Consider the following 26696-nt stretch of genomic DNA (forward strand, 5'->3'; position numbering starts at 1 on the left):
GCCTTTTCCTCTAATTGTAAGAGGCACACGGAGACCCACGAATGCAACACGTGCCATGGGTTATGTTCAAAATCACATTCAACAAGCGCCTATGTGACTGGCTATGGGAATTACTGTAGATCACTGGACCTGGAGACTCTTAAGTTTACAATACTCATGACTGTCCTGGGCCATAAATCTAAAACCTACAGCAGCAGGACAAGTTTCACTTGTAATAATAACTGCCTTTCAAAGTCTACGCGGATCTTTTCAGCAGCAGTCTTTGAACACCGAGTATGAGGAGCGGTGTCTGAGTTGTGACATTTAAAAAACAAGGCCGGAGCAAACGTAGAGAGGGAGAAAGGTGTTTAAGAGAGCGCCAGTAGCAAAGCTTTGTACGACCCCAGGCACGTGGGGTGCTCGCTGCGCGTAGTCTTTCCGCCGTAGGCAAGGAGATGCTTATGAGAACCTTTCTGGGGTACTGGGGGGGTTCCGTCCCGAAATGCTCAGCCCAATCCATGAGTCAGCAGCGGCGACAGGAGGAAGCAACGGTAGGAGCAAAAGGAAGGCACCCCTCACCCTTCTTCCTTCTAACCTAGGGTAGGATTACTTTAAAACACGGAGCAAAAAGGCACTCTTCACGGACCCACACGGCCCCGGGGCTAGTCGCCAGGGTCAAGGGTAGAGACAGCCCAGCGTTGCCGAGGCGGAGGACTGAGGCAGGGGCGGCTGAGGTGAGAAGGAACCGGGGTTGGGTGGGCACTTACCAGAGGTCAGAGCGTGGGTGATGGCGGTGCCCCGGCCGTCCGCGGCGCTTGGCAGGAGCAGCATGATGGCGCCGGGTCTAGCCTGGTGGGCGCAGCGGTTCACGTCCCGGGCCGAGGGCGCTTAGGGTCCCCTCCAGCTCTACCTCTCAGTCGGAGCCTCGCGCCTTGGCTCTACGACACCCAGGAACCGGCGCATGGAGACGACCAGTAAGCACTTCCGGGATGGATCTTTCGTGGTGTGGAGGCCAATCTCACACCCTCCCACCCCCGCCAACGTGTGCGGCAACCTAGTTCTATACTGACTGAGATCCGGCTGGAGACCAAGTCGCACGAGAGAATGGTTCCTAGGCGCATCAGTTTTCCTGTAGAAAGGATTATATTCCATGTCCCAGTGCAATACATAGAACATAACCTTTAAAAGCAGCTCTTTTTATATTATCTTTAAGTTCTTATTGCTTTATATATTAATCTGAACCTAATCAGTGATTTTCCCAGGCGCGCTATACTTTTAAGTAAAAAATGAAAATACCTGTATGAACCAGTATCGACGACTAGTACATACATTTGCGGAGAATTACGTACGTATTTTTGTGATACATTTGTGTTTAACTTGATGATGATAATAGCAGCTAATATTTGTCGTGCTATTACTAATTTACCTGCATTATATCTTTTAATACTCACTTGGAGAAGAAACCTCTCTCTAGTGTTAGATTGTATTACAAGGCCAGCAATATTTTTACCCTGTTCTAATGAAGTTTTCATTCAAGCTATTCCCAATTGTAGGACTCTGGGACTTAATTGTTTAATGTATAATAAAATCAATTGTATTCCTACTATATGCTTCCTTCTAAGACTGCAGTCAAAAGCAAAAACTAGCAAAAACAAACAGTGGGTAAAGGTTCACCCCCACCAACAGTATCTGAAACAGGTTCAATAAAATAAACTTGATAAGCCACTCTTTAGCAAGGACCACCAGAAATTAGTAAATTAGAAAATAATTTACTAATTTCATTATATTTTCACAATTAAAGTTTTTAAATATTTAAAAAAAAATATATATATATATATATATATTTTGTAGGGACAGGGTCTCACTATGTTGCCCAAGGTGGTCTTATACTCCTGGCCTCAAGGGATCCTCCTGCCTCACTCTCCCAAAGCTCTGGGATTAGAGGCGTGAGTCACTGTGCCAGGCCAATTAAATACATTTAATTGGTCTGTATATCTGCTGCCTGATAAAATTGTCACTTCAAAACTGACATTTCAAAAATTAAACTAAGGGAGGCTGAGGTGGGAAGATCGTTGAGCCCGGGAGGTGGAGGTAGCAGTGAGCCAAGATCGCACCATTGCGCTCCAGCCTGGGTAACAGTGAGACCCCGTCTTTAAAAAAATTGAACTAATCTTCTGCCCCAAAACCTCTTCCTGATCCCTATTAATGCAATCACTGTTAAGACATGCTCCAAGGTGCAAAGTAACGTGACTCCACTTTCTTCATATTAATATATTTTTTTCCTCACACCTCCTCCCATTCAATTTTACCATTAACTCTAAGGTCATAGGGTTTTTTGTTTTTTTTTTTCTTTTCTGAGACAGAGGCTTGCTCTGTCACCCAGGCTGGAGTGCAGTGGCCTGATCTCGGCTCACTGCAATCTCTGCCTCCCATGTTCAAGTGATTCTCCTGCCTCAGCCTCCCGAGTAGCTGAGACTACAGGTGCATGCCACCACGCCCAGCTAATTTTTGTATTTTTCGTAGAGACGGGGTTTAGCCATGTTGGCCAGGCTGGTCTCCAACTCCTGACCTTATGATCTGCCCGCTTCAGCCTCCCAAAGTCCTGGAATTACAGGGGTGAGCCACTGTGCCCGGCCGGGGGTTTTGTTCTTTTAAAAAATTGTGCTAAAATACACATAACATGAAATTTATGATCTTCACCATTTTTAAGTTTACAGTAATGTTAAGTACATTCACATTATTGTGTAACCACCCTACAAAACTATTTTTATCCTACAAAACTGAAACTCTATACCCATTTAATCTTACAAAACTGAAACTCTATGCCAGTGGAGAAAACTGTCCACTGGAAACCATCCTTCTACTTTGTCTTTAGGAATTTGACACCTCTAGGTACTTCATATTTGTGGAATCATACAGTATTTGTCTTTTTTGTGACTGGCTTATTCACTTAGCATAATGTCCTCAAGGTTCATCTGTGTTGTAGCTTATACTAGAATTTCATTCCTTTTTAAGGCTCAATAATATTTGTGTGTGTGTGTGTGCCCGCGTACGTGTATCACATTTTGTTTATCCATTCATATGTAGATGGACACTTGGGTTGCTTCCACCTTATGGGTATCGTGACTAATGCTGCTTATGGACATGGATGTACAAATATCTCTTTGAGATCCTGTTTTCAGTTCTTTTGGATACATATCCAGAAATCGAATTGCTAGATGGCATGGTAATTATTTTTAATTTCCTGAGGAATCATCATACTGTTTCCCACAGCAGTTGCACCATTTTATCATTTTACATTTACATCAACAGTGCACCAGGATTCCATTTCATCCAGCAGCACACGCAAGGGTTGGCTGAACCCAAGGGTCATCCTTTCCAACACTTATTTTCTGTTTTGTTTTTGCTTGTTTTTATAATAGCTATCTCAGTGGGTATGTGGTGGCATCCAACTGTGGTTTTGATATGCATTTCCTAACAGTGATGTTGTCCATTTGTATATCTACTCTAGAGCAATGTTTATTCAGGTTATTTGCCCATTTAAAAAATCAGGTTGTTTTCTTGTGTGGTAGGAGTTCTTTTTATATTCTGGATATTAACTCTTTACCAGAAATAGATTACCTTCACTATATTTGTAGATGTGGCCACTACTTATTGTGTCTAATATGCCAGGCGTTTTACAAGCACTGTAAAGTTTCCTTCTCACAGGTAATCAATCCAAAAACCAGCGTGCCAAAGCGTTTCCCCAGGGCTCTCTCCGGACTCTCAAGCATTGCGTAAAGGGGTCTGTCTGAGCCCAGTCTACTTCCGGTGGGGAAGGGAAAGGGAAGACACCACCGGAAGCAAGGGAGGTGCTGTGTAATCATTAAGGAGCGGAGGCTTTTGGAGCTGCTAAAATGCCGGATTACCTCGGTGCCGATCAGCGGAAGACCAAAGAGGATGAGAAGGACGACAAGCCCATCCGAGGTCAGTTGACATGGGCCGGAGCTCGGAGCTGGGGCGGGACTGGAGTGGAGCTGCCATGGCACTGGAGAGGAGCTGGATTCCGGCTCCTGGCTCTGTGCTCTGGCCCTTTTGTGCCCCTAGTAATTTAGTCTGGACGCCGGCCGGATTAATTTGCCTACTTTCTCAGTCTCCCTCATCCACTGCAAGTTCTGTATTATCTGCTGATGGAAATTTTTATTCATTCTCAGCTCTCGGGTCTTGAAGAAGTCACGCACCCTGCTTGGCCTAACAGGCCTTGAAAAGTTCTGCCTGGCGGTGCTTGGTCACCTGATCCTCTTTCCTCTCCTCCTCCTTCCCCCTGTGACAGCCGGGAGCTGTCACTGTGTAGCCACAATTCTGAGACATAATTTTCTTAAAAAAAATTATTTGACCAGATGATACATTCATAGGGTTCACAATTCAAGAGGCAGAAAAGATATCTTTGAAAAGCCTGGCATCCTTGGCCCCAGCCACCAACTTCTCCACAGAGGCAACTAATGTTGCTATTTTGCATATCTTTTTAGACATATTCTATACATATACAAGCAAATGTGCTTATCCCTTTTTTTTACACAAATGTAGCATGCTGTACATACTTCAACATCTTGATTTTTTAAAAATTTAATATATATTAGAGATACTTTCCTATCATGTAGTCACTTCCTCTGCATCTGCATAGTATCCTGTATTATGCGTATACAGTAATGTATTTAATTATTACTGATGGACATGTAGATTTTTCCAATTTGTTGCTGTTATAAAACAATGAATACCTTTTACCTCGTTGCACTCTGAAACCAAGATGGGTCACCAGAAGCTGTACTGGAGCCACCCGCGAAAATTCGGCCAGGGTTCTGGCTCTTGTCGCGTCTGTTCAAACCGGCACGGTCTGATCCGGAAATATGGCCTCAATATGTGCCGCCAGTGTTTTTGTCAGTATGCGAAGGATATTGGTTTCATTAAGTTGGACTAAATGACCTTCCTTCAAAGGATTATCCAAGGCATCTACCCAATGAAAAACCATGATAGTTCTTTGTACATAAAATAAACATTTAAAAAAATGAATAATATTGTTTATGTAACTTTTACCAAGTGCACAAGTATAAATTGTAGGATAAATTCTAGAAGTGGAGTTCTAATTTTGTAAGTGCCAAACTACTCTCCATGGAGATTGAACCAGTTGACACTTTAACTTACAGTGCATGAGATATGCACACCATTTTTGGATATAACTTCTTCCCAGTAGTCCCGTTTGTAGTCTCATCTTTATGCTGTTTCTCTTTTTGTTCCTTAAGCTATTTTTAAATGTTCTTTTGGTATTTCTTATGTTTCTTCTTACTTTTCCCTTTCTTTACAACTTCAACTTTTCCTAGCACCCTTCTCCATTTACACTCTCCCCCAAAAGAAAGCATTTCCTTTCTACCTTCATCTCATTCTGCTTTCTTTTAAAAATATTTTAGGACACTGAAAATGTCAGAGATACTCAGTATTTATTGGAAAACTTAGACACAGAGATTTATCATTTGATCTGTGCACAGTGATCTGTGTGTTTCTCTGGGTTTGTTATTCTGTAAAAATATCAATACATTTATTCCTTGGATACAGTTATGACTAACATGTATATGGGATCTTATGCGTTTATTCATACATACCCCTCCTTTTTTTTTTTTTTTTTTTTTTTTGAGATGGAGTCTTGCTCTTGTCACCCAGGCTGGAGTGCAGAGGTGTGATCTCAGCTCACTGCAATCTCCACCTCTTGGGTTCAAGTGATTCTCCTGCCTCAGTCTCCCAAGTATCTGGGATTACAGGCACCCCCCACCACGCCCAGCTAATTTTTGCATTTTTAGCAGAGACCGGGTTTCACCATGTTGTCCAGGCTGGTCTTGAACTCCTGACCTCAGGTGATCCACCCGCCTTGGCCTCCCAAAATGCTGGGATTACAGGCATGAGCCACCGTGTCTAGCCTGATTAAGTTACTTTCAATTTAAGCTTTCAGATCTCAACTTGGTCCTAATTGCAGTTAACTTTTTGTGAATCTCCTATTGACTCACTTTGTTTGAGTGGTTATTTCAAGCCTTTTACATGTTTTTCAGATCCTCAGTTCAGTCTCTTTCTTTGTGACTGATGACTTTTTTCTCTCCTGAGATGATTGAGAATCCACTTAAGAGTTCTCTTAACTTCTCTGATATTTTCCATTTTCCATTTTCTGTTTTAATCCTGCCTTAGAGGAAGTGATATTAACTTTTGTTATGTGCAACCTTCCCCATCTCTGTTTTTGACCTTATGCCTTCCTCCTCTGGACTTTGTTTCTTCAGTCACTACCTCTTCTATTTGTTGTCCTATGGAATTTTTCCCTTTTGTTCTTGTAAGCATGCTAATACCCATTTTATCTTAAAACCATAGTTGAGAAAATCTTCCTGCTCTCCCAAGTTACAAGTCATTTTCTTTTTTTTCTTTCACTGCCTAAAAGTGGCAGAAAGGACAGGCTTAGGAGTTAGAAAGACCTAGGTTTGAATCTTGGCTTTGAGTTTTGTCTAATAAATTCTGTGAAACTGTTTTTCCTATCTGTAATGTAGAAATAATTGTATTTACTTCACAGGTTTATATAGAATTAGATAATATCAATATGTATCTCTAATCACGGTGTCTCATACAGTGATCATCTCAATTTATAGCAGCTATTACTATTCGCCCACAGTACATTTCTTTACTACATATGTGTATATATATATATATATATATTTTTTTTTTTTTTTGAGGTGGAGTCTCTCTGTCCCCAAGGCTGGAGTGCAGTGGCACGATCTCGGCTTACTGCAAGCTCTGCCTCCCGGGTTCACACCATTCTCCTGCCTCAGCCTCCCGAGTAGCTGGGACTACAGGCGCCTGCCAACACACCCGGCTAATTTTTTGTATTTTTAGTAGAGACGGGGTTTCACCGTGTTAGCCAGGATGGTCTCGATCTCCTGACCTCGTGATCCGCCCGCCTCGGCCTCCCAAAGTGCTGGGATTACAGGCTTGAGCCACCGCACCCGGCCTTATATATTTATTTTTAGAGACAGTCTTGCACTGTTGCTCAGGCTGGAATGCAGTGGCACGATCATAGTTCACTGCAGGCTGGGAACTCCTGGGCTAAAACCATCTCCTGCCTCAGCCTCCCTAGTAGTTAGGACAACAGGTCTGCACCACCATGCCATGCTCATTTAAAACATTTTTTTTTTTTTTTTTTGTAGAGACAGGGTCTCGTTATGTTGCCTAGGCTGGTTTCAAATTCCTGGGCTCAAGTGATCCTCCCACCTTGGCCACCCAAAGTACTGGCATTTCAGGGGTGAGCTACCATACCAGGCTCTTATTTTATTTTTAAACTTATTGCACTTTAGTTTCTATCTATGTAAATCAGCTGAAACTGATCAGTAGTTTAATTCCCAGATCTTTAGTATTTCTCAATCCTAATCCTTGTGTTTTTGACATTGTTGAGCCTTTGAGCTTCCCTTGGTTTCTCTTGCTGAACCTTACCGTTTATCCGCCTGCTTCTTTCCTTCATTGTGTCCTCACGTGGTTTCTCTAAAGTTTTGTTTCTGTTAATTTCATCCATTCTGGTCTTGGACTCTTTATGCTTCCCTAGTCAACCTTTTTAACCTCAAGCTAGCGTCTGACCTCTAGAGCCAGATTTATCTCCGCCTTTTAGAATGCTGCATCAGGATATGCTGCTGTGTTGGATAGTCTCCATGCCTACCTTCAGGCTCAGTAATTTGCTAAGAGCATTCACAAGACTCAGCATATAGTCATACACATGGCTATGATGTATTTTAGTGAAAGGATACAAAGCAAAATCAGCAAAGAGAAAGGATGTATGGGGCCAAGTCTAGGAGAAACCAGGCAGAAGCTTCCAAGGGTCCTCTTCCAGTGGAGTCACACAGGATGTGCTTAATTCCCCCAGCAACAGGTAGTGACAATATGTGTAAAATGTTGCTAACCAGAGTAGCTTGTTAGAGATTTGGCACCCAGGGTTTTTATTATGGGGTGGTAATGTAGGCATCTCTGCCTAGAACATACCAAAATTCTAGACTCCCTGATGGAAGATAAGTGTTCTGCATAAACCCTGTTGTTTGTATAAATATTTTAAGCACAGTTAACCACCTTTTTCAGTTCTGGGAATGGTAGGAACCCTCTGAAATTGTTCTCAGACAAGAGCCAAGAACCAACCTTATAAGCAGGCCTTTCAAAGGATAGCAGTTATGCCTGCTATGTTAACTCTTCTGTGCAGATAACAGTACCACAAACTTAATAAAATTAAAACTGAACTTCGTGTCTCCCTCTGCTAACCACTTTCTATTGTGACTTCTGTTGTGTGGTACCTAGGTCAAAGCCTGGGCATCATGTTTGATCCTCTCCCCTCAGCTTCTCACATTTAGTCATTTGCCGTGTGCTATAGATTCTTCCTCTGAGGGTTTTTTTTTTAATCCAGCTCTTCCTTTCTCTTTTCATTGCTACCATTTTTATTTAGGTTCTTAAGACTTCTGAGTGGCCTCACTCCAATTTGTTCTTCATATCTCAGCGAGCTAATTCTTCCTAAGGCACAGTTCCTGTAATGTCAACTGTAGTGGCGCTGATTACCTCATTCTGGAATTTATGGTCTACCTCACTAGAGCCCCAAACCTCCATCTACTTAATTTCCTATTACCGCCTACTGTGTATGTTTCAGCTTACCTGGTCTAGCTGCTGTTACCTAAGCATGCTTTTTCCTACCTGTACTCATACTTAGTTAAAAAATAAATAAATAAAAAAGGCCTGCCGTTTTTTTCCTTAAAGTATGTATGATCGTATGATTGGTTCTTGTTTTTCATGATAGATATATTCTATAAAGTTGCTGTGAATGGTGAATTAGGAAGTACTGAACACTTGATCCTAGGAGAAATATATATATATACATCTCACATAGATTATAATCTTTTTTTTTTTTTTTTTGAGACAGGGTCTCACTTTGTTACCTAGGTGGAAGTGCAGTGGCACGATCTCAGCTTGCTGTAGCTGTCACTTCTGAGCTCAAGCGATCCTCCTGCCTCAGCCCCCCAAGTAACTGGGACTACAAGTGCATACCACCATGCTAATTTTTGCATTTTTTGTAGAGACAGGGTTGCCATGTGGCCCAGGCTGCTCTTGAACACCGGGACTCAAGCAATCCGCCTGTCTCGGCCTGGGATTACAAGTGTGAGCCACAGCATCCGGCTGATTATAATCTTAAATCCTAAAAACAACTCATCCTGGTAGATTCTTTTTTTCTTTATTTCACAAAAGAGAAAACAAAGTTCAGAAGTGTTAAGTGACTTGGCTGAGGTCACCCCACTAACAGATTCTAGAGCTGGCATTCAAACCCTGTCCACCTGACCCCAGAGCCTGAACTGCTTGGATTACACTGCATTTCCCCTACGGTCTCCATCTTCTGGTCATCTCTGTATGAAAGCTGAAACAAGAGGGTAGAGTGACTTGTTGTTAGTTGTGAACTTAAATTTTTTACCACTCTGCCTATTTGCAAATGACCATGAAAGCACATGAGTATTGATTTGGGAATTACAAATAAATTTGAGCAACTAAACAAATTCGGAAATGCAGAATTTGTGAATAGAAAAGATTAACTGTAAATCACTTGAAATCCCAGATAACCACCGTAGAACACCATTTCAGATTACTCTCCACATGTGTTTTAAGTGATTTTTATATAAAAACAAAATATATGCACATTATATCCTTTTTTTTAAACCTACGTGATTCACTGAATAGCATTTGTTGGATTGCTTTCTATGCCTATGTTCTATTATCATTTTAAATTGCTGCATTGTATTTCCTTTTCTTTTTCTTTTTGGGACAGAGTCTCTCTCGGTCACCCAGGCTGGAGTGCGGTAATGTGATTTGGGCTCACTGCAACCTCTGCCTTCTGGGTTCAAGCAATTCTCCAGCTTCAGCCCCTCGAGTAGCTGGAACTACAGAAATGCGCCACCATCCCAGGGCAATTTTTGTATTTTTGGTAGAGACGGGGTTTCGCCAGGTTGGCCAGGCTGGTCTCAAACTCCTGACCTCAGGTGATCTGCCCACCTCGGCCTCCCAAAGTACTGGGATTACAGGCATGAGCCACCGCACCTGGCCTGCGTTGTATTTGATTGTATGACTATGGTATAATTTAACCAAGGTCCTTAATGGATGTGTTTTATGTATGTACTATATAAAATAGGTCATCATGTGTATTATGTACTTTTAAAAATCTGTTTTCCTCCCAGTTAGATAAAAATTACTTGAGTCCAGGAACTATTTGATTGAATTTATATCATCATAATCTTGCTTGATTTTTGACACTTAGTTAAAACGATTTGAATCGAACAGAAGAAAAGCTCTAGTTTTCTTTCTTTTTAAAAAAATTTTAATTCTAGTTTCTTTTTGAATCTCATGTATTGTCTCTCTTCTTTCAGCTCTGGATGAGGGGGATATTGCCTTGTTGAAAACTTATGTAAGTCCTTTCAGTGTCTACAAACTATAGATGTTTTATGTTGAAATAAAAACTGTTTTGGTATTGTCCTTCCAAAATAATTAGAAGAAGTTAAGAAACCAAAAATTAAAAAACCAAACAAAAAATAAAATAAAAAGAAACAAAATAATTAGAAGAGAATGTCTGGCAGCTTATAGTAATCTTCACTAAATGAAGTCACCTACCTAAAGTTTATAGATCAAAGTATTTGGCATGTCTCAGTTTATGTATTATTTTAATACTATTCGTGATTAAAATGTGATGCTATATTGAAAGATATTTGAAATCATTTATACAAGTTTACTATATTTAACAAGTATTACTGAATTAGTTCTGAAATGAAGTTTTAATGCATAGAAATCGATAGTTTTGCATCATTTCATACATGATTTTTTTTTTTTTTTGAGAGGGAGTGTCGCTCTTGTCACCCAGGCTGGAGTGCAATGGTGTGATCTTGGTTCACTGCAACCTCCGCCTCCTGGGTTCAAGTGATTCTCCTGCCTCAGCCTCCCGAGTAGCTGGGATTATGAGTGCCCACCACCACGCCTGGCTAATTTTTTGTATTTTTAGTAGAGACAGGGTTTCATCATGTTGGCCAGGCTGGTCTTGAATTCTTGACCTCAGGTGATCCACCCGCATTGGCCCCCTAAAGTGCAGGGATTATAGGTATGAGCCATTGTGCCTGGCCATGATTTTCATTTGTTATCTTGCATAATAGTGGATTGTGTATTTAGGGGGAAATATTGGGTCAGGAATACCTCTCTACTTCACAAGCTTTGGGATAATGATAGCTATTGAAATTTTAACTTAAAAATAATTTTTACCTGTAGTTTTAATAAATTGTTGATATCCTGATAGTCTAACTAAACTGAACTTCATCACCTAGGGTCAGAGCACTTACTCTAGGCAGATCAAGCAAGTTGAAGATGATATTCAGCAACTTCTCAAGAAAATTAATGAGCTCACTGGTATGTATTTTTAAATTCCCATTTCCTTCCTTTAAATGTAATGTGTGAATAGTATCAAGAGTTTAAATACAGATTTTACTCCTTCATGATTATGGATTTTAAAAAGTCATTATTCTTCCTTTCTGTTAAGAAATTAGATCTCGTTTAACCATATCTTTCACTGCTTTTTACAACCAGGTTTAATGCTTATGCGGTTAAGAAATAAGAAACAATATCATCTTCTAAGCCAGTAATGTTTCTATTGGTCAAAACCCAGTTCAGTAAACTTTAGTTAACAAGTCAAAAAACTTTTTTGGATAAAAATAAGATCTCACAACATAGTTTAGCTTCAAGTAATTGGGCTCTTTCCTGGAAGTTGGAAACTTTTTGGGGGGAACTTGAATGATGAAGTTTTATAATATTTGACCTACACAAAAATGTCAAATGTGGCGTTATATTTTTGGCTTGACAATTACTTTAGGGCAGGGTGTAGTTTTCAGCTGGGGTGATTTTGCCCCACCCTCCCAAACCCTCCCAGAGGACACTGGGCAATGTCTGGAGACATTCTTGATTGTCATGACTTTGAGAGAGGGTGGTGCTGCTGGCATCTAGTGTTGAGAGGCCAGGGATGCTACTAAACAGTCTATAATGCACACGATAGTCCTCACAATGAATGATTCAGTGCAAAATGTCAGTAGTGCTGAGGTTTAGAAAGCTTATTATAGGGCGATGCATTACATTTTAGTAAATTTTGTCATCTTTCTCTATGTAGGTATTAAAGAATCTGACACTGGCCTGGCCCCACCAGCACTCTGGGATTTGGCTGCAGATAAGCAGACACTCCAGAGTGAACAGCCTTTACAGGTTGCCAGGTATGCACAGGTGCTCTGTGGCAACTTACCGTTGTCTGTATTTTCAAGCATTTAATGTTAGAGTCTCAGGGATAATGCAATAGTTCATAAATAATTTTTATTCCAAATTCCAAGTAAATAAAGCTTTCTACAAAACTGGGGTTAAAATTTTATGCCTTAAACAATTATTCAAAAATGCATGAAGGTATAATCATTTAAAAGATTTAAATGATACAAAAAGATGTAGAGCAAGAAATGAAAAACTCCCTTCTCATACTTGCTTTCCCATTACCCTCTCCTCAAACATAACTACTGAAATAGTTTGGCCCCCCTAATCCTCTTTCTGTGTATCTTCCTGTATTTGCATGCAAAGAAACATATCCTGATTTTTTTTTTTTTAGACATAACTACATGTTTTGGGAATCTTTGTCTTTAATATAGGTATACTTATTTCTTTTTTCTCATGTTTTTAAAAAATTGCAAAAAAATTGCATAATGTGTAGATGTTAGGCTGTAACAATTTCTGTTACTATACACAGTGCTGTAGTGAATATTCATGTTAAATGTTTCTCAGTGTATGTGCATACATTTCTGTAGGCTAGCTTACTACAAGTGGAATTCTAGGGGTCAAAGATATTATAGTTTTAAAATCCTGTGAAAATTACTTTGGCCAGTTTATACTTTTACCAAGAGGCTTGGAGGCAAATGTCCATTTGTCTGATCAATGTAAGATACGCAGTTGTCAATTTTTACACTTTTGCTATTTGAGGGAAAATAATTTTAATTTGTACTGTGCTGATTACTAGTATGATAGCTACTTCTTTTGTTTACTAAACATCTGTATTTCTTTGACTACTCATGTTTTGTTCTTGGGTTGTTTCTTGTTAATTTTAGAAACAGTTCATATATTGTACATATTATCTTTTCTTAAGTATGCTACAAGTATTTTTCCCTAGTCACTTTTAACTTCTTGGTACCTTTTGTTGTACTAATGTTTTACATTTTTAGGAGATAAAATATACCAATATTTCCATTATACCTTTTGGGTGTTAATGTTGCTTAGAAAAGCCTAGCCCAATTCAAGGCTATAAACATATTCTCCTCTGTTTATAATCCTTTTAAAAATTTTGTTTTTATTTTTAGTTCTTAAAAGCTAAAGATTATTTTTCTTTCCCATCTACTCACCCTCCCTATCTCGCAATTTCCATCTTTTCTGCCTTTTATTTATTCATTCATTTTTTAGTTTTATCATGGTTTTTGAAGGGTTAAATAGTTCAGGCTGGGCACGGCAGCTCACGCCTGTAATCCCAGCACTTTGGGAGGCCCAGGCAGGCAGATGACTTGAGGTCAGGAGTTCAAGACCTGCCTGGTCAACATAGTGAAACCCCGTCTCTACTAAAAATACAAAAATTAACTGAGTGTGGTGGCAGGCGCTTGTAATCCCAGCTACTGGAGAGGCTGAGGCAGGAGAATCGCTTGAACCTGGGAGGCGGAGGTTGCAGTAAGCCGAGATTGTGTCACTGCACTTTAGCCTGGGCAACAGAGTGAGAGTGAGACTCTGTCTCAAAAAAAAAAAAAAAAAAAAGAGTTAAGTAGTTAAATAATAACAACTGTATTTCCCAATTTCTCTTCCCTAAAGACACTCATTTTCACCTTTTTTAGCTGATTATTTTGGTTTTCGCTTTCATGGTTCTAATGGATATTGCTATATCTTGTGTATTGTAGATTCCTACTTCTTGATTTTTTAGTTTTAGGTATTATCTTTTGGCTTTCCATCATGGAAGATGAGGATTTTGTTTTGTTTCCTCTGCCTTCACCTTGAAGGCACACCCTTCCTATCCCCTCATCCTTCCTATGTAATTCTGTTATAATTTTGGTTAGATCAGTATTCAGTGTTTATATGATTATGGCTATGTAAAAACTATTCACAAAGAGCCAAGTGGTAAGCTGTGATTGCTTTTCCTTTCTTGTACCACTTCTTTTGGTTGTTGTTGTTATAATGTCTTATTTTTTCATTTGCCTGGTTTTCTGTGCATATGTTATGAACTCAATCTCCCACTTTCTCTTGATTGTCTAAACTGCTCTTCAGATGCATTAGATCTGTTCGTTTTCTCTCAGTTATATCTTAATTGCGTCTGGTGTTCTCTTGGTTTCATCTTCCTTAAGTTTTTCCCAGCACTTTCTGACCTGCTTTGGTTTGGACCAGTTGTCCTTTATGCCTGTTTAATGACAATCATTGTCTGACTTCTCTACCCTGGAGATTTCCCTTTACCTCTCTCCTGTTGCTTGGTCTAATACATCCTCTGGTAGCTTCTTGGAAAAGGTCAGTTGGGAGGTAATATTTTGAGACTGCATATGTCTGAAAGTGTCTTAGCTGAGTATGAAGTTCTTTTCCCTTCAAAATTTTGAAGGCGTCGTTCTGTTGTCCTTTGCCTCCCAGTGTTACTCTGAAGCCATTCTGATCCTCAGTCCTGTATATGTGGCCTAATTTTTCTCTGAAAATTGTAGAGTCTTCTCTTGTTCTATTTTGAAATTTCATGATGATGTGCCTTGGTATTGGTCTGTTTTCATCCATTGTGCTGGGCTCTCTTGTCCTTTAGTAAGGCAAATCTTCTTGAAACTATTTGTTAATTTCTTTCCTTCCATTTTCTTGGACCTTTATTCCTGAATTCTCTTATTTGGATATGGGGCCTCCAGGATTGCTCCTCTAATATGCTAATCTTTCTTTCCTGTTTTTCTTCTTTTTGCCTTTTTACTTTACTTTCTATGAGCTTTTCTTTATCTTTGAATTTTTCTGTTGATGTTTTTTTCCTCCCATTTTTCTTCTCATAGGTTTTTAATTTCTCAGGTAAAAAACTCAGGTTTTTAATTTCTCAGGTAAAAATCTCAGGTTTTTAATTTCAAGGCTGTCATCTTTATTCTTTCATTTTTGTGTGTGTGTTGAATGTTCTGCTCTTATATCATGGTTGTAATATGTTCTTATCTCTCTATGGTAAATTAAAAAATCTAGGTACATTTCTCTAGGCCGTATAAGGGGAATTTTTTTTTTTTTCTGTAAAGCAGTTAGAGGGAAACTTTTCATACAGATTTTTCATAACAGACAGACTAGCTAAAGAGCCCTATACCCCTACAAGATCCCAGGTCTTAAGGAAAGCAAAGATTATTTTGAAAAAGTTTCCATTGATTTTAGTCTCATACTCTTTGCTTAAAACTCTTCATAAAATTTGTGTATGTGTAATTTTTAGCTTGTGAATTTTTTTTTTTTTTTTTTGAGACAAGGTCTCACTTTGTTACCGAGGCTGGAGTGCAGTAACATGATCTCAGCTCGCTGCAGCCTCTGCTTCATGGGCTCCCACCTCAGCCTCCCAAGTGGCTGGGACCACAGGTGCACACCACCCCATGTCTGGCTTTTTTTTTTTTTTAATTTTTAGTAGAGATAGGGTCTTGCCATGTTGCCTAGGCTGGTCTTGAACTCCTAGGCTCAAGCCATCTGCCCACCTCGGCCTCCCAAAGTGCTGGGATTACAGGTGTGAGCCACCGTGCCCGGCCAGCTTATGAATTTTTTAATAACAATCTTATTGATATGAAATTCAGATATCATGAAGTTCACTCTTTTAAAGTATACAATTTAGTGATTTTTAGAATATCTAGAAAATTGTGCATTGATCATCACTATCTAATTCCAGAATAGAATACTTTTGTTACCCCAAAAACAAACCCAATACCCATTAGCAGTCTTCATTCCTCTCTCTTTCCAGCCCCTGGCAACCATTAATCTACCTTCTGTTTCTATGAATTTGCCTATCCTGGACATATCATCTAAATGGAATCATATAGTATATGGCTTCCTTCACTTAGCATATTTCAAGGTTCATCCATATTCTAAAATGGATGGAACTTTTTATGGCCAAATAATATTCCAGTCTAATTTCTCTATCTGTATCCACTACTGGTGAGACATTCTTCTCATCATTCCTATAAACTCTTTAAATATCGTTTCCTTTAGCTTTTGGAAATATTTCTTGTACCAATTTAAGGTTTTTGTTTGACTAGGCGCAGTGGCTCATGCCTGTAATCCCAGCACTTTGGGAGGCTGAGGCAGGTGGATCACTTGAGGTTGGGAGTTTGAGATCAGCCTGGCCGACATGGTGAAACCTGTCTCTACTAAAAATATAAAAATATTAGCTGGGCGTGGTGGCAGGTGCCTGTAATCCCAGACACTTAGGAGGCTGACGCAGGAAAATTGCTCGAACCTGGGAGGCGGAAGTTGCAGTGAGCCAAGATCGCGCCACTGCACTCCAGCCTGGGCAGCAGTGAGATTCCGTCTCAAAAAAAAAAAAAAGTTTTGTTTAATAACACCAACATCTAGGCTTCCAAGGGACAATATCTATTGACTGCTTTTTTCCCCCTTATGTATGAGCCATAATGTCATACATAAAGGAAAATGCATTTCATAACATTTTGCATCTCATAACTTTTTGGTGATAACTAGACGTTTAAAATAATGTAATGTGTCACCTCTGGAAATCAGATTCTTCCTCTCCTCAGGGTTAGGTATTATTGCTGTTTGGTGTTCTTGTTTTTCCTTTCAGGTTTTTTGGTCAGCTTCTTTTTTTTTGGTAGAGAATGGGTATATTTCTTCTTCCCTAGCAAACGTGGTTGGTAACAGAAAACAGAGTCCTTCACACAATTATGCTGTCAGGACAAAGCATTCTTTTTTAGTCTTGACCTCCTGGGCTCAAGTGATCCTCCAGTCTCAGCCTCCCCAGTAGCTGGGACTACAGGTGCATCCCACCGCACCCAGCTAAGCCAAAGCATTCTTTACCTTACTTTTAGCTCTACCTATGTGCACACTCCACAGGCTATTTTTGTATTTCTCTGTAATTCTTGCTGTGGCTTATGTAGCAGAGTTCTGTTTTTTTTTGTTTTTCTTTAGTAGATAGATACTATAGAAGGGGAAAGGCAGTTGACTATTTTATACTGTGATGTGCATGGCATTATAAATTCATTTTTTACTGGGCCATACGGAAATGAATATAATTAAGTTAAAAATAGCTTCTACTGGCCGGGTGCAATGGCTCACGCCTGTAATCCCAGCACTTTGGGAGGCTGAGGCAGGTGGATCACTGGAGGTCAGGAGTTTGAAACCAGCGTGGCCAACGTGGTGAAACCCCATATATACTAAAAATACAAAACAATTAGCCGGGCGTGCTGGTGCGTTCCTGTAATCCCAGCTACTTGGGAGGCTGAGGCAGGAGAACTGCTTGAACCCAGGAGGCGGAGGTTGCAATGAGCTGAGATCGCACCACTGCACTCCAGCCTGGGCTACAGAGCAAGACTCCATCTCAAAAAAAAGAAAAATAAAAAAAACCAAAAAAGCTTCTATTGCCTCAGTTAAAAAAAGAAGAAAAGTAGCAAAAAACAATAAAAATGGATTTAAAGTCTGGGTGTGGTGGCTCACGCCTGTAATCCCAGCACTTTGGGAGGCTGAGGCAGGCGGATCACCTGAGGTTGGGATTTCGAGACCAGCCTGACTAGCCTGAGGTTGGGAGTTCGAGAGAAACCCCCTCTGTACTAAAAAAAAAAAAAAAATACAAAATTAGTTAGGCATGGTGGCGCATGCCTGTAATCCCAGCTACTCGGGAGGCTGAGGCAGGAGAATTGCATGAACCCAGGAGGCGGAGGTTGCAGTGAGCCAAGATCACGCCATTGTGCTCCAGCCTAGGCAACAAGAGTGAAACTCCATCTCAAAAAAAAAAAGAAAAATGGATTTAAAGTATAAACTCAGGAAAGAATGAAAACCCATTTATTACTGAATTTGGTATAAGACAAGATGACCATCTTTTTGTAGGGAAAATAAAAATGAGAGCAACTTAAGATATACAGGAGCATCACTAATAATAAAGGAATACAAATTATGGAAATCAAGAAATCAGAAAACTTCTTAATGATGAGATATTTGGGTTTCATTTTCCAGGAGAATGTATTTGAAAATTTTATGGCTTGGCTAAAGTCGAATGGACCTTTGGAGTTTAGTATAGAAAAGGATCTTTAACAGTGTCCCAATTTCTGTAGTTCTAGTTTATACCTATATATTGCACACTCAGGATATAATCTAGTTAGTCGAATTCATTATTAGTGGCCTAGGTTCCTTATTCTAATCAAGCTTTTTGCCGTGTTAGGTGTACAAAGATAATCAATGCTGATTCGGAGGACCCAAAATACATTATCAACGTAAAGCAGTTTGCCAAGTTTGTGGTGGACCTTAGTGATCAGGTGGCACCTACTGACATTGAAGAAGGGATGAGAGTGGGGTAAGATTTCTATTTACAATAAATACTTTTCTTTCACTAAGGATACTGTCTCACATTCATATCCTTGGCTTTGTAGTGAATAAATGAACTGAGTTCCTTGGAATACCAAGGGATGAACGAGTAATGTACTATAGTTGAAAATTCTCTCTTCTGCATCTGCTTCCTAACTTCCCATCAGCTTCCCTGACTCCCCTACTCCCACTGCTGTTTATTATGAGTGGCTTCAAATTTCAGAATTGAGGTTACCAGTCTATTTAAGGTAACATGGTATAGGTTGGGGGAGTACTTGCTTTAGGATAGTTGTGATGCTAAGTGTGTTAATGTCTATAGAATACATAACAATTCACTAAGTAAATTAAAAAAAAATCTCCCCTCCCTCCTCAAGGGTTTGGTTGCTGTTGGACAGGTTGTTTGCCACATTAGACATATAGTTTAGTATACTCAGGTTTCAGGCTCTCTTTCTCTTTATATAACCTTAGGGACTCTGTCTCTCTCTTGTTAAAGTATGGTTTTGGGGATAAAAGACTAAACATAAAAGCACTTTGAAAGCTTAAAGAATGTATTAATGACTGTCTTTTTTACTTCCTTAGTGTGGATAGAAATAAATATCAAATTCACATTCCATTGCCTCCTAAGATTGACCCAACGGTTACCATGATGCAGGTAAGAAACTATGGGAGGGAAAAGAAAGGCTATGTCTTTTTTTCTTTTTTTTTTTTGAGACGGAGTTTCACTCTTGTCGTCCAGGCTGGAGTAGAATGGTGTGATCTTGGCTCACTGCAACCTCTGCCTCCCAGGTTCAAGCAATTCTCCTGCCTCAGCCTCCTGAGTAGCTGGGATTACAGGCACCTGCCACCACGCTCGGCTAATTTTTGTCTTTTTAGTAGAGACGATGTTTCACCATGTTGGCCAGACTGGTTTTGAACTCATGACCTCAAGTGTTTGGCCTGCCTCAGCCTCCCAAAGTGCTGGGATTCCAGGTGTGAGCCACTGAGCCCAGCAGTATTTTATATATATATTTTTTGAGACAGAGTCTCAGCCTATCTTTATTTTACTAATTTGTCTTTCATTCATTAGTGTCATAACAAGTTAATGCAGCAAGTAGTTCCAGGGCACTGGGCAATGTATTCAATTTTTATTAAAATTCTCGCTTGTTGAGTTTTTCTTTTAAGGTATTAGGTCTGTTCTATTGAATTTGGACAGTATCCAAAAAGCCTGTGACTGTATGTTGTACATTTCTGTCCCTCTCTTAGGTGGAAGAGAAACCTGATGTCACATACAGTGATGTTGGTGGCTGTAAGGAACAGATTGAGAAACTGCGAGAAGTAGTTGAAACCCCATTACTTCATGTAAGTAGCTGAGTGTTGTATTTAAATTTCTTTGCATAGAGATGTCTTTTGTGTATTGAGCACTCAAATTGCTTGTATATTAGATGGCTTTTAATATTTTCCCTAATGAGAATTTTTTGAGAGGGTGGAGAGAGGAGGTGTGGAGAGTTGGTAAGTTCTAGGGGAGAGCAAGCAAAAAGTGGTCAAGTATATTTAAAAAAGAAAGATCTGCTGTTTACAGTGACAGAGAAGGCACAGTGTAACCTTTAGCAATATGTTAAATATGTTACAGGCTATTATAGAAGAAACTGGTTCTTCAAAAGACATCGAGAAGAAAGGGGCTTAAATTGAAGCAGGTTAAACTTGGGAGGATAATGGAAAACTAGGATATTGAATACCAGATAATTTTGTTACTTAAACACCATAATTTTTTTAAAATTAGGAAAATATTTTAAGACTGGATAATAGAAGTGCTTTTTAAAAGCCATTTAGTCTTATATATTGATAGGAGTCCAGTTTGGAACTTATGTCTTAGAATAAGTAAAATTTCTTATTTAGTTCAAGTATGTAGATTGTAGACTTAATAATTTTGATTTAAATATTAAAGTATGGTTTTCAGGATAAAATACTAAACATTAAAGTATGGTTTTCAGGATAAAATACTAAACATAAAAGCACTTTGTTGATGTAGAAGTAGTCTGATTTTTGTTATACAGAAGTGGTAAGTGTGAAAATTTTGTCTCTATCACAGCCGGAGAGGTTTGTGAACCTTGGCATTGAGCCTCCCAAGGGCGTGCTGCTCTTTGGTCCACCCGGTACAGGCAAGACACTCTGTGCACGGGCAGTGGCTAATCGGACTGATGCGTGCTTCATTCGAGTTATTGGATCTGAGCTTGTACAGAAATACGTCGGTGAGGTAAAGTAAATTTATCAAAGAATATATAGCCTTGTGAAAGATTTTACAGTATGAATGAAATTAAAAATGGCACTTCTGCAGTGAGGGATCCAGACCTGAAATTTCTTTTTTCTTTTGTTGAGACAGAGTCTCGTTGTGTTGCCCAGGTTGGAGTGCAGTGACATGATCTCAGCTCACTGTAGTCTCTACCTCTTTGGGCTTAGGCGATCCTCCCATCTCAGCCTCTCAGGTAGCTGAGATCATGGCTACATGCCACCACGCCCAGCTAATTCTTCTATTTTTTGTAGAGGGGGTTTTTGCCATGTGGCCCAGCTGGTCTCAAACTCCTGGGCTCAAGTGATCCATCTGCTTTGGCCTCCCAGAGTACTGGGAGTATAGGCAAGAACCACCACGCCCGGCCTGAGACCTGAAATTTCTTGATTGTAATTAGTAGTTTAGAAGCTGCCTTTGTGGTCATTTGGAAATAGGCAACCACTTAAAATTTTAACCAGTATGTCCCCTCCTCAAAAGGGTGACATTTTCTACAGATGCGGCTTTTCTACGGAAATGCCTGGTAAATGAATTCAAAAGTATACTTTTACTTCAGGGGCAGTGTTTTCAGTCCTAATGAGAAAGTGAGAACATAGGTTTTTATGTTTGTAGACATACATATACATATATATATATATATATATTTAGAGAATAAGTCTAGGGCTATACGTATTGTATCTGAAAGCTGTTGATGATTCGTGTATTTACAATAAGAATTAGCCACAGAGCTGCATGAGGTGACGTATCCTTTTATTCCCTAACTAAAACTTGCAAGTCAAATTCAATGATCAGGAATTCCAAGTGATAGATCAGATGCTTTTATTTACTCAAGTTTTACTAATTAGAATGGTTCCTTTAACCATAAATTTGACCTCTTCAGATCTGAAACCTATGGCTATTTAATAGATACAGAATCATGAAAATGACAATATTTTAAGGCTGGCAAGATTAATTTGGTGGACTGGGGAGCAAACTTCAGTCTTTTTAAAAAAAGTTTAGGTAGGCCAGGCATGGTGGCTCACGCCTGTAATCCCAGCACTTTGGGAGGCAGAGGTGGGCAGATCACATAAGGTCAGGAGTTCAAAACCAGCCTGACCAGCATGGAGAAACCCTGTCTCCACTGAAAATAGAAAAAGCCAGGTGTGGTGGCACATGTCTGTAATCCCAGCTCCTTGGGAGGCCGAGGCATGAGAATCGCCTGAAGCCAGAAGGCGAAGGTTGCAGTGAGCCAAGATCGTGCCATTGCACACCAGCCTGGGCAACAAGAGCGAAACTCTGTTTCAAAAAATAAAAAATAAAATTAAAATAGCTGGGCGCAGTGGCTCACGTCTGTAATCCCAGCACTTTAGGAGGCTGAGACGGGTGGAACATGAGGTCAGGAGTTCAAGACCAGCCTGGCCAAGATGCTGAAACCCCGTCTCTACTAAAAATACAAAAATTAGCGGGGCATGGTGACACATGCCTGTAATCCCAGCTACCCGGGAGGCTGAGGTAGGAGAATCGCTTGAACCCAGGTGGCAGAGGTTGCAGTAAGCCGAGCTCGCGCCACTGCACTCCAGCCTGGGTGACAGAGGAAGACTCCATCTCAAAAAAATAAAAAAAATAAAAAACGTTTAGGTAATAATGGGTGAGAATACTGTTAGGAATAAATATTGAAAAGTTTGAAGCATAACTTTTTATTTATTTTAAAATATTTTAAAACCAATTTTGAATTAATAAATCATTTTTCTCATTAGGGGGCTCGAATGGTTCGTGAACTCTTTGAAATGGCCAGAACAAAAAAAGCCTGCCTTATCTTCTTTGATGAAATTGATGCTATTGGAGGTGAGAATGATATATTAGAGAACTGCTTTAGGATTCAGTTTCATGAAAGCTGTAAAGTGATATGTTGTGATATGTTAATCTTGTACAGAATTTTAACTCCAGCTCTTCTATGAGCTCTGAAATATTGGCACCACAGATCTAATAAGTAGTAGTGCTAAACTATAAAGGCAAGAAGACACATTATATACTATTGCCATTTTTTCAAAGCCTTTATTTTTGTGCTATGGGTTGAATATCCCTTAGCCGAAATGTTTGAGAAGTGTTTTGGAATTCACATATTTTGGATTTTGGCTTTTGGAGTACTTGCATTATACTGATTGAGTATCCCAAATCTGAAAACCTGAAATCTAAAAATGCTCCAATGAGTATTGCTTTTGAGCATCATGTTGGTGCTCAAAGTTTCAAATTTTGAAGCGTTTTGGATTTTGCATTTGCAAATTTGGGATGCTCAATCTATATCTGATTTCATTCATACAACACCTATTTCCACACTTTAAACAACTCGTAAATTGAGAAGTATCATCTAATGTCATAAGAAAGCACTGGGGCATAATTTACTTGATGGTGGTTTTTCTCAGTGCACATAAAATAATGTTCTTGTTGGCTTCACAGATTTGATGAAATACAGTATTAGCCATGAAATCTAGACTTTTTTTTTTTTTTTTTTTTTTTTAAGAAACAGTCTCACTCTGTCGCTGAGGCTGGAGTTCAGTGGCGTGATCTTGGCTCACTGCAACCTCTGCCTCCTGGGTTCAAGCAATTCTCATGTCTCAGCCTCCTGAGTAGCTGGGATTACAGATGCCTACCACCATGCCTGGCTAATTTTTGTATTTTTAGTAGAGACGTGGTTTCACCATGTTGGCCAGGCTGGTCTCGAACTCCTCAGGACAATTTATTTTAACTAATCTCTGAGCCTCAGTTTGCTCATCTTATAAAGGGAATAATTCTTGCCTTGTGTACTTCATGAGTTTTTGAGAGGTTCAAATTAAGTAATAAATGTGGTAGACTTTGAAAACACTAAACTGCCCCATCGGCAGTTTAAAAAACGTTAAGTAAATCTGTGATGAATACTTTTGAAAGCAAAGATTCACTTTCTAATTAGTTTTGTATAAAGCAGGCTGTTCTTACAGGATTTGCTTCAAAGTATATGGATATGCACTTGTGCCTGAGGACATGATTTGTGTTGAGATTTATGGTACTTTCAGGTCATGCATAGTGCTACTTTTGAGTGGTCTTGAAGAGCTTATCTTTCCTTTTGTCTTCTCAGGGGCTCGTTTTGATGATGGTGCTGGAGGTGACAATGAAGTGCAGAGAACAATGTTGGAACTGATCAATCAGCTGGATGGTTTTGATCCTCGAGGCAATATTAAAGTGCTGATGGCCACTAACAGACCTGATACTTTGGATCCAGCACTGATGAGGCCAGGGAGATTGGATAGAAAAATTGAATTTAGCTTGCCCGATCTAGAGGTAAGAAAACCATTTCATTTTAGGAAGGGGATTTTTGAAGTTTTTTCTTCCTGTGATGTTTTTTCCATTTTAATATTTGTCAATTCTCTCATTTTTAGGGTCGGACCCACATATTTAAGATTCACGCTCGTTCAATGAGTGTTGAAAGAGATATCAGATTTGAATTGTTAGCACGACTGTGTCCAAATAGCACTGGTAAGTAGAAAGTTCTTGCTTATATTTGCTGGTCTGTCTGCTCAGGCTGCTTTAATTAAGCCTGTTTATTTTCTTTTTGTTTGAAAGGTGCTGAGATTAGAAGTGTCTGCACAGAGGCTGGTATGTTTGCCATCAGAGCACGGCGAAAAATCGCTACCGAGAAGGATTTCTTGGAAGCTGTAAATAAGGTCATTAAGTCTTATGCCAAATTCAGTGCTACTCCTCGTTACATGACATACAACTGAACCCTGAAGGCTTTCAAGTGAAAACTTTAAATTGGAATCCTAATCTTCTTATATAGACTTGTTAATAACCACTTCATAAACAAATAAATGGCTTCAAAATTGTATGCTTTTTTCCATATCTCTTCTTGTAATATAATAAATGGTGATCTCTAATGTTATTAGGCAGAAAAGCTTGTTAGAATATATTTTGACTGTTTTTTTGACCCACTCCCATTTAAGGATTTCACATCATACAAAGTGCTTGCTTAGATGCCTTATATCCTAGGCATATGCTGGCTGGGTGCTCTACATATAAATTCTCATTGTATCCTCCCATCTGTCCATTGAGGAAGATTATCAAATGGATCTTCATCCAATGGATGCATAAACTTTCCTACTTACTTGTAGTGCCAAAGCTGGGTTTCAAGTCCAAGTTTGTCGGCTCCATTACCTATGCTCCTATTATCCACTTCTGTCCCGCATCAAAGTAGCTCACTTAGGCGTATGACCACATGTATTATGATAGTTTCCCATCACCATATTGAATAATAATAAAAGCTTTGGCCAAACCTTTTTTAAAGTAGGAGAAACGTTGGATGTATATGTTTTGCATTGCCATTTGATTTCAAATTAATCAGGAAGAATTAGTGATTTTAATGACCAGTAAAGTGGTGCAATAAAGCAGAAAGAAAAATGTTCAGCCAGAGGTGAAAGACTAGTAAAAAAGAAAAAAAAAAAAGGTGTGTACATATGATCTAATTTAGAAAGTCTAGAATTGGCTTCATACAGAAAAGTGATTACTTTCATTTTACAAATTAGTTTAAAATTTTGGTAAAGTATCTGTTAGGCTTCTGGTCTACAGTGAGGTATTTTAAAAATAAAGGTTATATTAGAATCCTCAACAGATCTCTTTAAAATTATCTCCTGTGTAACCGCCACCAAATCCTATCTTCTACCACAATTACCCCTTCCCCCAATGCCAAGACCAAAGCACAATAATGAATATTTTTTATTGAAGTTCGATATTCATAAATAAGTTGCAAAATAGAGTTGGATACATTTTTAATTCACAATAGAAAAAGTTGACAACATAGAAAATGCTGCTTTGCACTGAAATACTTAAAATTATGAAAGTTTTCAAGTAAAGAAATTAAAGCCCTTTATAAAATCCAACCAACATTCTTGATTTTTCATTTTTATGAACTTGATCAGAATTCATCTTTTTTAACCCTGCCCTAGTCTTTCTTGAGGAATTAAATAGAGCAAAGTATTTTCAGGTTATGCTTACAATAAAATATACTTAAGAAAATGACTGAAGATGTATGTTTTTGAATGTTTTGATTAATTAAATGTACGCATTTAGAACACACTCTGATGTCTTTCCACTTTGTCATGGCCACATGCTCATATATACCAATTAAAGACAACTCAAATTAGATAATGTTGAGTGCACTCTGTTCTAACGATACAGAGTGACTATCGTGATAATTAATTTAGGTCCATAAGGAAAATCTAATTGGCCACACATCAAATATAAAATCAACTACTTTAAAAATTTGGGTGTTTCTGTCAAGGCATATTTATGCAGGTAGCATCAACATTGCCTAGGTCAGCATGTTTGTACTCTACTTAAAAAGATGAAACAGACATTTACCAGTAACCCTCCACCTAAAATAGATGTGTCTATATACATGTGTGTAGATGCACATATATATATACATGTGTCAGGGTGCTGATAAGTTAGAATACAAAGGATTTATGACTTTAGAAAAATATACTGTAGAATCCTGTTTAAAAACTTCTTAATGTTAAAAATGTGATTAGATTTATTTAAAAACTTAATTTTCATGATGTTTCTAAGGTTTATCTGTTACGTAAAGTGAAATGCAATACACCAGTACAATGAAAAGCCTGATACGCCTTTCTCAAAGGCCAGGTGGAGTTTTAAGATGCTCAAACTTGATAAAATCTAAGTCACTAAGCAGGCACGTTACCTGGTGTGATGCTAACTTTTACCATTGTGTTGTTGGGATTGGAGGGGCTTCAAAACCATTGCATGCATTTTGGTTAGCTGTATGTTTGAAGAATTCGGTAATACTTTTACAGTTCTCAAACTT

At 39.1% G+C, this 26696-nt stretch overlaps 3 protein-coding genes across 5 annotated transcripts in view; 2 read left to right on the forward strand and 1 right to left on the reverse strand.

The window, feature by feature from the left end:
- Positions 1–1005, reverse strand: part of DNAJC2 (DnaJ heat shock protein family (Hsp40) member C2) — a 33167-nt gene extending 32162 nt beyond the window's left edge. The window contains exon 1 of one of the 2 annotated variants that reach the window (XM_032761284.2): positions 747–1005. In XM_032761284.2, coding sequence (XP_032617175.1) covers positions 747–810 — 64 coding nt within the window. In that variant the 5' untranslated portion in view covers positions 811–1005. The remainder of the gene's footprint in view (positions 1–746) is intronic. The other variant, XM_058425532.1, reaches the window with a different exon arrangement.
- A 47-nt stretch (positions 1006–1052) lies between these two features.
- Positions 1053–25363, forward strand: PSMC2 (proteasome 26S subunit, ATPase 2). 2 transcript variants are annotated; one of them, XM_058425540.1, is made up of 13 exons: positions 1053–1324; positions 3688–3945; positions 10425–10462; positions 11367–11448; positions 12200–12299; positions 18461–18592; positions 19183–19255; positions 19846–19941; positions 20672–20836; positions 22603–22690; positions 23958–24160; positions 24259–24355; positions 24443–25363. In XM_058425540.1, exons 2-13 carry the CDS (start codon positions 3876–3878, stop codon positions 24598–24600), a joined length of 1302 nt encoding a protein of 433 aa, XP_058281523.1. In that variant the 5' UTR covers positions 1053–1324; positions 3688–3875; the 3' UTR covers positions 24601–25363. The 2 variants fall into 2 exon arrangements, with proteins under 2 accessions (XP_058281523.1, XP_032617189.1); XM_032761298.2 differs by lacking the exon at positions 1053–1324 and having other exon boundaries at positions 3687–3945.
- Positions 4643–4936, forward strand: LOC116814199 (small ribosomal subunit protein uS14-like). The gene has a single exon (XM_058425546.1). It carries the CDS (start codon positions 4766–4768, stop codon positions 4934–4936), a length of 171 nt encoding a protein of 56 aa, XP_058281529.1. The 5' UTR covers positions 4643–4765.
- Positions 25364–26696: the final 1333 nt, after the last annotated feature.

This window comes from Hylobates moloch, unplaced genomic scaffold, assembly GCF_009828535.3.
Source record: "Hylobates moloch isolate HMO894 unplaced genomic scaffold, HMol_V3 SCAFFOLD_1, whole genome shotgun sequence".
NCBI classification, from domain to species: Eukaryota; Metazoa; Chordata; class Mammalia; order Primates; family Hylobatidae; genus Hylobates; species Hylobates moloch.

Bases quoted from the DNA above. Each gene is read 5' to 3' on its own strand.
- LOC116814199 (XM_058425546.1), top strand. From the start codon at position 4,766: ATGGGTCACCAGAAGCTGTACTGGAGCCACCCGCGAAAATTCGGCCAG.
- PSMC2 (XM_058425540.1), top strand. From the start codon at position 3,876: ATGCCGGATTACCTCGGTGCCGATCAGCGGAAGACCAAAGAGGATGAG. The intron at 10,463-11,366 runs GTAAGTCCTTTC...TTCATCACCTAG, and splicing joins TTGCCTTGTTGAAAACTTAT to GGTCAGAGCACTTACTCTAG. The intron at 24,161-24,258 runs GTAAGAAAACCA...TCTCATTTTTAG, and splicing joins TTAGCTTGCCCGATCTAGAG to GGTCGGACCCACATATTTAA.